General features: G+C 41.7%; 2 protein-coding genes across 7 annotated transcripts in view; one reads left to right on the top strand and one right to left on the bottom strand.

Annotated features, from left to right (window-relative positions):
• Window positions 1–417: 417 nt before the first annotated feature.
• Window positions 418–7,113, bottom strand: LOC123519223. The gene is made up of 2 exons (XM_045280346.1): window positions 6,980–7,113; window positions 418–1,164 (listed from the first exon to the last, which is right to left on the bottom strand). The coding sequence occupies exons 1-2, from the start codon at window positions 7,074–7,076 to the stop codon at window positions 734–736; spliced, it is 528 nt and encodes a 175-aa protein (XP_045136281.1). The 5' UTR covers window positions 7,077–7,113; the 3' UTR covers window positions 418–733.
• LOC123519221 (signaling mucin HKR1-like) overlaps window positions 1,710–12,195 on the top strand; it is a 153,986-nt gene continuing 143,500 nt past the window's right edge. The window contains exons 1-2 of one of the 6 annotated variants that reach the window (XM_045280343.1): window positions 1,710–1,984; window positions 2,100–2,298. Coding sequence is in view for 2 of the 6 variants with exons in the window: in XM_045280339.1 (XP_045136274.1) it covers window positions 9,678–9,738 (61 nt within the window). In the remaining 4 variants the exon portion in view is untranslated. Of the gene's footprint in view, window positions 2,299–9,094; window positions 9,295–9,484; window positions 9,739–12,195 lie in introns of those variants that run through there. The other 5 variants (XM_045280342.1, XM_045280341.1, XM_045280344.1 and 2 more) reach the window with 5 other exon arrangements.

Here is a 12,195-nt window from a genome sequence, read left to right as displayed (position 1 = left end):
CCACTCCAAGTCACTCGTCCTTCAGCCAGGGTCTCATTGAGATTCTCCAAACTCACCTCATTCACAAGCTCATCCAGCATCTCACCATTCCTGTTCATTTGTTCACCTAACATACCTATGTGGGCATTCATGTCTCCCATAACAATCACTCTCTCTCCAGCATACTCTCTTGCAATCTTTTTCAAAACACTATATTTTCTGCCATTCTCCTAACTGCTCTGTCGCCTTCCACTGTCATATACACTACCACTACGACTATCCTCTCAGCTCTGCCACTTTCACTCCTGCACTCCACTCGAACAGCTAGCACGTCCTCACTCTCAGCACTGTCTCCTATGTCCAGCTCTTCCACTCTCAGGTTCCTCACCTTTTTGTGGAGCAAGGCTACGCCTCCTCCTAACTTATCCTGTTTTCTACGCCCTTTCCCTATCATGACAAACTCATTTCCTTCCATATGCACCACGTCCCGCAGGTGAGTCTCCGTGATACCTACCACATCCAAGCTCCATTCATTCAGCTCCTTGCATAAATCCTCAAACTTGCCAGTGCCCCATCCTCTCACATTCACACACCCAATCCTCATGCATCCTGACGCCCTGTGGGTACCTCCTCTTCCTTTTACATTTACACACTCTCCTCCCGCAGGTTCCCTTTCTCTCGGTAACCTGCTCTCTTTCACGCTTCTGTCCTCCTCTCTCATACAAACACCTGCCCCTTCTCTCTGGATTCTGTCCTATTCCCTGCTGCCTTCCTCCCAACGCTGAGCCCACTCCACCAAGTTCCAGGCCACCCACACCTTTCCAATAGTGGACATGTGTACGCCATCCTGTGTCCACACCTGCCTCCAGTCCATCCTCTCCCACAGCTGCATCCCATCACATTTCCAGTCTTCCAGTCTTTCTACTACCTTTCCATTCACCCATCTCCTCTCCCGGCCAAAGACCTGACCCTCCTTGTCCCTCCTCTTAGGGATACACATCACCAGGGGCCTCCTGTGTGTTTTACGCTCCACCACTCTGACTATCTCCTCCATCACTCTCACTGTCTCTCGTCCTCCTATATCCTCCAGCCCGTTTCCTCCTCCCTCTACCACCACCAGGTCTTCAGGCTCCATCTGGTGAAGGGAGCTCATCACCGCCTCACGGATGCCCCGAATATTGGCCCCTGGTCTGAACTGAACTGAATGTAACAGATAAGTGGGATGAAGCGATATAAGGGGTTGTACAGATGAAGGAAATAGTGAGAAATAATGAAGTAAAGTCAGAGATAAAAGTGTGTGGGCATGCCACGTTGCTAATTTTACAATGGTTTGTTAAGGCTAGATTATCATTCATCGCTGGTGCTAGGTTTAGACGTCCCAACCTAGAAGAATTTATGTTTTTATATGTTGTTGTTTGCGTGGATGAATATGTTTTAGGGTTTTTATGTGTATAGTGCTAATTTGGCGTTGTTGTGCATGTATAGTGTGTATGTGTGTATTATGTTGGATGTTTCTTTGTTTGGAGTGTGTATATAAGGGTTTTTTTTTTTTTTTTTTCTTTTCCTTTTCAGGTCATCTGGTCATGAGATGAAGATTCCCAAAGGTAAGTGTTGGTAAGTATCTTTTATTTATTTCATTTGTTAGATAATTAATTTATTATTTCTCTGTAAAAATCTCATCTAATCTACCTTTTTTTTTTTTTTTTTTTCCCTGACAAAACCCATCTACCCTACCAAACAATAACTAAGTCTAACAACAAGAAGTCAGTGGTGGTTCCTAGGAACAAATATGAGGGTTATTAGTGCATTTTCTTTCTAGAATACTTAGTGATGTCACTCACTCTTATCAAGTCCTTCCAGCTCTTTGTCCGCTACCGGGTGGCTGCAGTACCATTGGGGGTGATCACCCCTCGCCATGGAGAAAAACTGCCCGGGGGAGCCACCCAGCTGCTCCAGTTATCGGTTTCAGCTACCCCCTCCCGACGACTCAGGGCCCAGATCAGAGGTTGGGGACTCGGTTTGTGTGAGAATTGAATTATGTAGCACTCATTGCTTTCCTTCCGAAATGCTGAGTGTGGACGCTAGGGTGCACGGCGTCATCTTCCTCCCCCCACTGCCAGATGCCATGCTGGTAGAGCTGGTAGACACCACCCCTCACCTGGGGGAGAAGCTACCCGCGGGAAGCCACCCCGCTTCTGACAGCCCCCCCACCCAGGCGACTCAGGGCGTGAGGCAGAGGACGACTCACCCGAACTTCCCCAGGTCCATTGCTCTTCAGAAGAGCTTAAGTATTGGTTTGAGTAGTGATGAAGTGAGATGGTAAGTAAAACTTCCTTATTTGTATTTTGGTATGATGTTAAATTGTATTTTTTTCAGACTGCTAGGATAGTCTCTGTGGCATTTTCGAGTGTTATCTTTCTTTTGTATTAATTGTAGGTATGTCTCATTCTGTGTGTGTTCCAGAGATGACCATATTTTTTGTGCTTGCTCGTGTAGGAAAATGTTTAGTGGTTTTGTGTTGGTATGTATGTGTATTTCTTCTGTTGTCATTGTGTATGGGTAGTATTGTTGAGTGGAGAATCTGAGAGCCTTATTTTGTACCTTTTGTAGTGTACTTAGTTGGGTATCACTTATTGCATGTAAGGGGATAGGGGGATATTGTAGAATTGGAAGAATTAGTGCTTTGACCAGGTGGGTTCTTATTTTTTCCGGTAGACTTTTTAACCTGTAGATTTTATTTAGTGCCATATTTGCTTTTATTTTCCTATTTTTTACGTGTGAGATGTAACCGTTTGAAATTATCAAGCCCAAACTTGTGCCTTCTCTACAGAAGTCTATGTAATTTTCATCTATTGTAAGAGGAATAGTGTTTTTTACTGCTATATGTAATGGAGTGAATTTATTTAAGTTTGTTTTAATTTTCCATCTTTTTCATAAGTGTTGATTGTTTTAATCTCTCGTTCTGTAATTAGGTTCAGCATTTTTTTGGACTTTCCTGGGTACCCTGTGATTTGTGTAATATCATCAGCATAATATATATTGGTTCCGTGCCTAGGATGGGGGATGTCACTGGTGTATATTGTGAAGAGAGTCGGAGAGATGACGCTTCCTTGAGGTACACCTGATTGTATGTGTATTACTTGGCCTGTGTGATCTTTTATTTTTATTTGGGCAGTTCTGTCATCAAGGAAGTCACATAGTAGCTTTTCTATTGTTGTTGGGATGTTTAGCTGTAAAATCTTGTATTTGAGCGCTAAATGCCATACTTTATCGAAAGCTTTTGAAATATCTCTTAGAATTACTTGACATTGGCCATTATCACTTTTATTCTGAGCTATTTGTTCCGTTATCAATGCTAGGGCTTGGTGGGTACCTCTATTGGATCTGAATCCAAATTGGTTGTTATTATATTTGTTGTTAAATTCTAAAAAGTTTTTCAGTCTTGAGTTAATAATTCTTTCAAAAATTTTACCTGGCACTTCAAGAAGAGATATTGGTCTATAGTTTGCGGTTTTGTGCGGTGTTTTGCCAGGTTTTGGGATAAGTTTTATGATGGATTTCTTCCAGATGTCTGGGAAGTATCCTGAAGATAGAGCGGCATTGTATATATTACATAGTGTGTGTATTGCTTTTTCTGGAAGGTTGGTAAGTACAAGCTTACTTATGTTGCTTGAACCTGGGGCTGTGTTCTTTGTGCGTTTTATTGTGTGTTTTATGTCTTCCGTGGTTATAACATGGTCTAGTGGTGTGTTATTAAGGCGAGAGTGGTCAGAGTTATTGTAGGGAGTGATTCTGTGAGCATTATTTAGCAGGAATTCATGTATGTTTGCATGTTCATAAGCGTGTTCATCTTCTTCGTTATCATTGTCTGAGTCGTTCTCATTCTCTCCAAAACTTCCTCCCATATCTTTCTATGTTCCTTTTCTTGTTGTTCTGGGGTGTAGAGTTTTATGTTGTTGTCATCTAGTATGTAGTCAGGTTCTGGAGTGCTTTGGTCACAGAGAATTTTTATTTTTTTCCAAAACTTTTGTGGATCATGATAGATGTCTGCTGTTTTTTTTATTGTGTCGTTCCAGTTTTTGTTAGCTTCGTGTATTAGTTTTTCCTGTAAAAGTGCCTGTAAAATTTTAAAGTGTCTGTAATGTTGTATTGTCCATCCGTTTACTGCTGCATGATCCCGTAGTTCATTATAACTTATCATTATGGATATTGTGCTATGGGTGAGTTTTGGAGCTGGTAGCTGTTTATAATGTGTAATCGGTATATGTTTTTTTATTGACTCATTTATGATAGTGTACCAAGTTTCTATTGCCTGGTCAATATCTTCAATGTTTGTTTGATCTAAGTTTGGGACTTCCATTCTTGACTCTATTTCATTTTAACCTTGTCCCAGTCAGCTTTCCTGTAATTTATCCTAGGAGGAGCCGGAATTGGAATTGGTGCTGTCGATATAGTCATGATAATTGGCATGTGGTCGCTGGTGGTGATGGGGCCTTGCATGACGTGTGTGTTATGGTATGTTTTATAATTTGTTAGAACTATGTCTGGTGTTGTTCCTCTATTTCTAGTATAAAAGGTAGGGAAGTGAGGTCCTACGTGTTGCATGGTTCTATGTTGTATTAGTGTGTTGATTTGTCGTCCTTTGTTATTCGTATATGTGTAGCCCAGAATTTGATGGTTCGCATTGAGGTCTGCGATCATATATACAGGTAGGTTCATTCGGAAAAGAGCAGTGAAGTCTGGAGTTGGAAGATAGTCACGAGAGGGTGGTTGGTATAAGGTGGAGATAATAACTGGTCCAGTGCTTGTTTCCACTTTGATGGCAATAAGGTCAGATATATAATGATCTATTATCTTGTGGTTAATATGACGTTTTATTGCTATTGCTGTTCCGTCAGAGGGAGATTCTAATGTGTTTTTCTGGTATGTCTTATAGCCTGTTATTTTTAATGGTGTGCTGTTTGGGAGACAGTGGCTGTTTATGAGAATAATGTCTGGGTCTATGTGTCTGTATGTGTTGTAGAGTGCATGTCTACGATTTTTCCACTGTAGGACGTTGTGTTGTATTATCTTAAGTTTCGTATTGAATGTAGATTTAGAATGAGTTTTTACGTAGTTTTTCTCTTCTTGGGGGTGGTGTTCTTTCTATGTTTGTGCCGTGTCTTATCTTTTTGAATTGATCATCTGCTACCTTCTCCCAGCACTTTTCGAGTGTTATTTTGTCGTCCATTATGCCTTGTATGATCTGGAAGTATGTGTATGTTTTGTCTGTAAATGTGAGTTTATATTTCCTGTTTTCTAATGCTTCTATTAGGTCTGTTTTAGTGAGCTGTTGTTTAGGCCATCCAGTGGACTCTGGTGTGTAAATTATGATGCCAATGTCTTTGGAAAGAGTTTTTGTAACAGTGTCTGTGTGTTTTGCTGGTGTGTCATTTTCTACTTCTATGCCGACTGTTTCCTCCTCCATGGCTCTGGTGGAGTTTATGTTGTTTGTGTTCAATCCTTGTTGATTTGTGCTTTTTGTGGTGTCGCTGCTTGAGGTAGTTGTCTGTGTAGGGGCGGCACTTGTGATAATTTTCAGTGATGGAGGGTTTACTGGTGCTTTAATGGTAGGCAGGTTGTTCAACTTTAACATATTATTAAGCTCCTTTTCATATGTTCCAGGATTTGCCATGTTGATCGTGTGTGCATGTATTACACATGTTATTATCTTTGCAAAGGTGTCTCCAGTGCTCTGGGGTGGTGGTGGTGGTGGTGGAGTGTTGGTGTATTTCTGGTGTTGTGTGGCTTGGCTGTATGTCATGTTGTTATGTTGGCTGTTTGATCTTTTTTCTTTTATTGCTTCCTTCCGTCTTGGGCATTTTGCTGCGAGAGTTCTATGATCTCCGTCGCAGTTAAGGCATTTTTTATGTTGGCTGGTACATTCTTTCCATGTGTGTCCTTGATTGGCACATTCGCTGCATACTTTGAATTTGTTTGGCTTTTGACATTGGTTGGTGTTGTGTTTTTCTATTTCATAACATTTAAAGCATGTTTGGATACTGTAAAAAAATTCTTGTTTAATGTTATGGAAGGGGATGCTCATCTGGAAAGCTCTTAGGCCGTTTGTTTGACATTTTTTAGCTATTGCTGTTTGTTTGAATGTGATTTTGAGTATACGTGAGTTAGGAAACTTGAAAACCGAGTCCACTTGGTTAGCTGTCCAGGTGTTCTTTTCTTCAATTTCAGTCTTTATTTCATTTTCCTGATTTTTATAGATATGGTTGTCTACGTTAGGAATGATTACTGAACGGTTTGCTTTTAATTCTGGTGGAATCAGTGGGTAGAGGTGATTCTTTTGAAGGTCTTCTGTTGTGCTGGGGTTGAAGAGCTTGTCTTGATCTTGATCGTTGCCGGTTATGATAACAAATCCATCAAAGAGAGGAATCAGTTTTGTTATATATATGTCGTGTTTTGCTAGAGTTTCTAGGAGAAAGTTTTTCAGTCTTGGGTCCTTGGGGTCCGTCGCTTTGATCTTCACACGAGGCATGGTTGTTACATATCAGTACAATATGTCCTATAATGGGGCCGAAGCCCGACGCAAGACCACAGCTAATACAGGATAGAAATATGGAAGGAGCCTGCCTATGCAGGGCAGTTTGACCAACCGGCTGCTAACAACCGTCGAGATGGCCCTACCCCGCGCCTAACCCTGACCAAGTGGTTGCCTGACCTACCGAACAGGCTTAAGGCAGCCCTCTGAGGGCCCCCCTTGAGGCAATGCCCGCGGGGTTCACCTTGACCTATTCGGCGGACGCTAAGGGCGAAGAGAAAATACAGTAGAAGAATAAAGAAGTAGTACAAGGGCGGGTTCACGCCAAGCGGGGAACCCCGGTACACATGTACAACTAAGGACAATGTAGAAGTGTCCTTGGAGCTTGTATTTCTTCGCTCTGATTGGCTGATTGTCTGCTGAGTTCTGTGCTCTGTGTCCTGTGTGTCTCTGCTGTCCGAGTTGCCCCTGGTCTGCTTTTGTCCATCACTCTATACCCACCTTTCGACAGGGAGTATATCTCTTTCTCTACTCCTCTCACCAGGCTATCTCCAAACAGCCACATCCTCCTAACTTTGCTCCCTGTCAGCAGAAGACAACACTTCTTGATCTTGATATTGATCTTGATGCTACAGGAGACGCAGAATTTCTTCTGCGTCAGGCCTTTGTATCGGCAGCGCCTGTAGGGAAAAATAAGAGAAAAAAAAGAAACACAAACAACAAAGAGGGCAATCACCATCTTTCACACCATTAGTTCCTGCATCTAGCACGCCACATTCTCTCCAGGAACTCTTTTACAGCTTCAATCGTCCTTTCATTCGTCTCCCCACAGAGTCCCAGCAGCACCACCATCCATTCCCTTCCTGTCATCTCCACTCTGTCATGTCCCAGCTCCCTCAGCACCACTCGCATCATGTCATACCTGTCTCTGGCATACTTCACACACTCCAGCACCACATGCTCCACCGTCTCATCCTCTCCCACGTCACACAGCTGGCACACTTTGCTGCGGGACTCAGACCATCTATAATTCCTTTCTGTAAAAGTGCTCCAACCCATGTCTCCCCTAAGGACCTCTACTGCTGCATATCTAGGTGCATTTAGTGCCATTCTTGTAACTCTATTCTGCCCTATTTCTAACTTTTCTAGTTTACTTTCATTCCATGCAATCACATCCATGATGCTCGGAACAGCCACGCTCTTCCAAGCTTCTCGCAGCACTTCATATTTACTTGCTCTCATCCTTGCTGCACTTCCTAGCCGACCTACCCACTGACTCACCATGCTTAACTTCTCATTCTTTGTCTGAAAGTAGAGACTGACGTTTTGGACGTTGAGTGTGTTTTGTTTTGTATGGACCTCTTTTACCTTCTATCAAGAACCAGATCTTCACTTTCCCAGACGGCGACGCACATAAACATAACATAACATAAATAATAGGATAACAAAGGGCCACCAGGGCCCATCTAGGTTATCCTGTATCAGTCGCACAGCGACCTCGTCATCAGTACTTAAAGATACACTTACAAGTACACAATACACTTACAAGTACACATACATTATATACTAATTCTAAATATTTGGCCCATTAACAGGGCTAAGTCCTACATCGAATTCCTCTACAATCTGTAATCCCCATACATGGGGATCATGTCTTGTTTAAATATAGTAAATTTCTTATAAGAACTATCATGCAGCGCTATACATAATTATAAATCTAATAAATTTAAGTGCTTATCTAATCTGTTTTTAAACATTGTCAAACTAGTGCTATTTACAACCGTCTCTGGCAATGCATTCCAGAAGTCTACCACCCTATGACTAAAGAAATATTTTCTTATATCTAACCTGCAGCCTTGCTTTCTAATCTTCCTGCCATGATTTCTAGTCCTACTTCCCTCCTCTAAGGTAAAGAAAGATCTCACATCTATGTAGTTTGTATCTGAGAACATTTTAAATAACTCTATCATATCCCTCTTATACATCTCCTCTCAAATGAAAACATGTTTAATGCCTTTAATCTATCTCTATACTCCAGGCGCTTCAAAGCTGGTATCATCCTAGTTGCTCTTCTCTGAACTGCTTCTAACATGTTGATATCCTGCCTATAGTGGGGTGACCAGGCCTGTATGCAATACTCTAAATGGGGCCTAACATAGGAATTATATAAGCTACGCACCACTTCCTTACTTTTATAACTAACATTTCTATTTATAAAACCCAGGATCCTATTTGCCCTATTTCTTGCTTCTAAACATTGCTTTGAAAATTTCATAGTCCTGTCTATCACTACTCCTAAATCCTTTCCTTCCTCTACTGCCTCTAGCCAACATCCCGTCTTCTCCAGTATAAAGTAGAAGAGCAATTATAAGTCAATCAGTGACCTTCTTTTTCTTAATGTTTATAACACTAACACAGTGAAATTAAATACACTTACCAGATGGCATGGATGTTTCATTATACATCTCACAGTCTGGACAAATCCAGTCATATTGACCACCGGACTTAAGAAGTCTGTTAATAGATCTGTAGGTATCTCTGGAAATGCCAGTTCCACACGTACGGTGTCTCCAAAGTTTGCAAATATCGCACTCCAAGGCACACACTAATTATCTCTCAGATATTTCTTAATATTTGAAAATTTTGGCAAGAAATGTTTATGTATATTTTTTAGCTGGAATATTGAGATCTGGCAAAGTTGTTTCAGGGATTGTCGACTTGGCAACATCAGTTACAGCAGTGGCGCCGCTTGGTAGGCTGTGTTTGAATTCTTCCTTTTGAAGGTAATTCTTGTTCTCGAAAGTTACATAACATAACATAAATAATAGGATAACAAAGGGCCACCAGGGCCCATCTAGGTTATCCTGTATCAGTCGCACAGCGACCTAGTCATCAGTATTGTTGTTTCGGTTTATTTGGTAGTAAGTCAGTCGTGGTGTCGTCCAAAGCAGTTGGTGCGTATGTGCATGGCTTCATTTGAATTGTTTTTTTTTTACCTGTTTGTTGTGCACAGGATGCCTTACACAATTTCACTCTTCCAAAACAAATTAGCCAGTGGACTGGCGTACCCGCAGATGCGAGCTACCTCAGTAGTGCTCAGGCAATTTGCTCTAGTGTCTGGGCTAGCCATATTAACGTTGAGTTAACTTGTGAACGGTAGGCAGCAATGTCAGAGGTGATTGAAGTGACTAGCTTGTGCAGGGCAAGCCACCAGTCAGGTTTGTTCGGTAAATTTGCCTTGTTACGTTGTAATCTGACTTCAGGATGAAACTTGTTGTTGTTGAGGGCTGCCAGGTTCCCCTGGAGGGGCCCTATGAGCCCTGGCGATGTCCTGTGAGACGCTCACAGGCGTGAGTATGAAACTTGTTTTGTAGTAGATTTCGACTTGTTTTGAACGAATCTGCACTTCGTTTCCGTCCGAAATCAGTACTATTTGTTTGTCCCCCGGCCCTGGCAAAACGAAGCTTACCATTACAGCACAGACTGCAAACTTTAAAAAAAATAATAATAATAATAAATAAATAAATAAAAAATGATAATGATAATCTCCTCATAACGCATTTCGGAAAAAGCAAAGACTGGCACCTTAATCATTGAAACAACCATGCAAGATGATAAAGTACGTACTATGCATGTTTGTGGTGATGTTTTTTAATGTGGGGACGGCTTTTGTAAGGCCTTAACAATTAAATGAATATTCCGGTGCCTGCAGAATCTAAGTTTGCAGTGATCAATCATGTATGAAGGTATACAAGTTAGTGCGTGTACCATGGTACTTCTTACCTTAAACCTACGAGTAGCTAAATTACATGTTATTATTCTACACATTTTCAAGCCCATATAATTTTGGGAATGTCCCTAGGTTTTCGTGAAAATACTGGCTTTTGCTATTTGGTTTTTGGTATTTTTGGTTAGTATCTGCATTTTTGTTAAGCTGGGTTAGTGTTTGTGGTAAGGTTAGTTTAGGTGGATGGTTAGGTTATGATAGTTTAGGGAAGTGTCTGGGGGTGCAGCCCCCTGGCTAGCAAGTTATTATGTTAGGTTATGATGATTTCAGTGAATATTATCCATGAATTTTGTCCTTAGATTTTTCCCCCTGATTGCCATATCACACCTCTTTTGGCTCTCTCCTCCCCCCTAAAACACCCGATTCCCCACAGTCCCTCAAGCTTGCTGGGGCAGGTGAGTGGGTGGATGGGATGGAGGAAAAGTGGGAGGTCCTATTCTGTACTTTTACTGCAACAGCTTAGAAATGCATATGATGTTACCTTATTGGCAGCCCCAGTTCTTGGCTGTTGGTGTTGGCTGCCTTAGGGGTGGGGGGGACAGAGTTTGGCAACCTGGAGAAAAAGACTGATGTAGCAGTGTGTCGTTGTCTTTGTGGGCTTTCACAGAGTGGTGTTGGGCCAGGTATTGATACAGATATTATCTCAGTATACCGGGCTGCCTTACCCACTCTTTTAACATCTTTCCAGTGACAATAAATGTTTAATGGGTCTATAAAGTTCTCAGAATGATTGATTTTATGATGGGTGTAGCCCAGCTTTTCAAACCTATTGTAAGCTCCCCAGCTATCACTAATAATTATCGACCTGTGGTGAATTTATTTTTCTCCAAGTCTTTGTCACACTGCTCGGCCTGATCCACTGGGCTCACTTGTGACATAACATCTCTTCTGGAGATTCACTTTTTCCCCCAGAAAAGCTAAACTTGTGACAGTGCCCATACTCTCTTGTACCTGTGGTACATGATGAATGCTTTGTCTATTTCCACTACTGTTCCTGGACCATGAACAGCCTCCTGATTGGTGAACCAGAAGTCTGTTGCTTCGCTATAAAAAGAGCACCGGTCTATGGATGTGCTTGGTAATATTTCCAGAAACTTCATTGCTGTTTTGTGGCCCCAGTGCCAACTTAACTAGTTGTTAATAAACAGGACCACTTTCCAAGGAGGTAGACATGTTCTGTAAAAATGTTCCTTCTGTGTCACTTGAGCTGTAAACACAGAACCTGCACTTTCTAGTTTTGGGGATAATGTAACTTCCTGTGCATATCCAAATGTTCTGGCTGTCTTCTCTGTATTGGCATATTTTGTGGTACTTGGGACACTTAAGAACATAAGAAAGGAGGGAAGCTACAAGAGGCCGCCAGGCCTATATGAGGCAGTCCCAGTGTGCATAAACTACCTAATTCCATCTATCTTCCCCATCCATGAATTTATCTAACCTTCTTTTAAAGCTCCCTATTAACTCAGCCCTGACTACATGCCCACTGAGACAGTTCCACTCATCAACCACTCTGTTTGAAAACCAGTTCCTTCCCATTTCCTTCCTAAACCTGAATTTTTTAAGCTTAAACCCATTATTTTTGGTTCTGGCCCTGCTACTGATCCTAAGAACTACATTCATGTTCCCTTTGTTAAAACCCTTATACCTCTTAAATACTTCTATCAGGTCTCCTCTTAACCTAGGTCTCTCTAAGGAATGCAGATTAAGTTTTTTCAGTCTCTCTACATAGGGAATATCCCTCATTCCCTGTATCTTTTTAGTCATCCTCCTTTGCACTGACTCCAGCAGAGCTATGTCCTTCCTGTAATGTGGGGACCAGAATTGTACTGCATAGTCAAGATGTAGCCTGATCAGCGCCAAGTATAATTTTAGTATTACTTCGGGACTTCTGCTTTTA

This window comes from Portunus trituberculatus, chromosome 45 (genome assembly GCF_017591435.1).
Source record: "Portunus trituberculatus isolate SZX2019 chromosome 45, ASM1759143v1, whole genome shotgun sequence".
Taxonomy (NCBI): Eukaryota; Metazoa; Arthropoda; class Malacostraca; order Decapoda; family Portunidae; genus Portunus; species Portunus trituberculatus.
The sequence above is the reverse complement of the archived record's forward strand: the minus strand, read 5'-3'. Positions and strand labels throughout refer to the sequence as shown.

Coding starts and splice junctions, on each gene's coding strand:
- LOC123519223 (XM_045280346.1), bottom strand. CDS start 7,076: ATGTGGCTGTTTGGAGATAGCCTGGTGAGAGGAGTAGAGAAAGAGATA. Junction 1,165..6,979: donor GATGGACAAAAGCAGACCAG/GGGCAACTCGGA, acceptor AGTTCAGACCAG/GGGCCAATATTCGGGGCATC.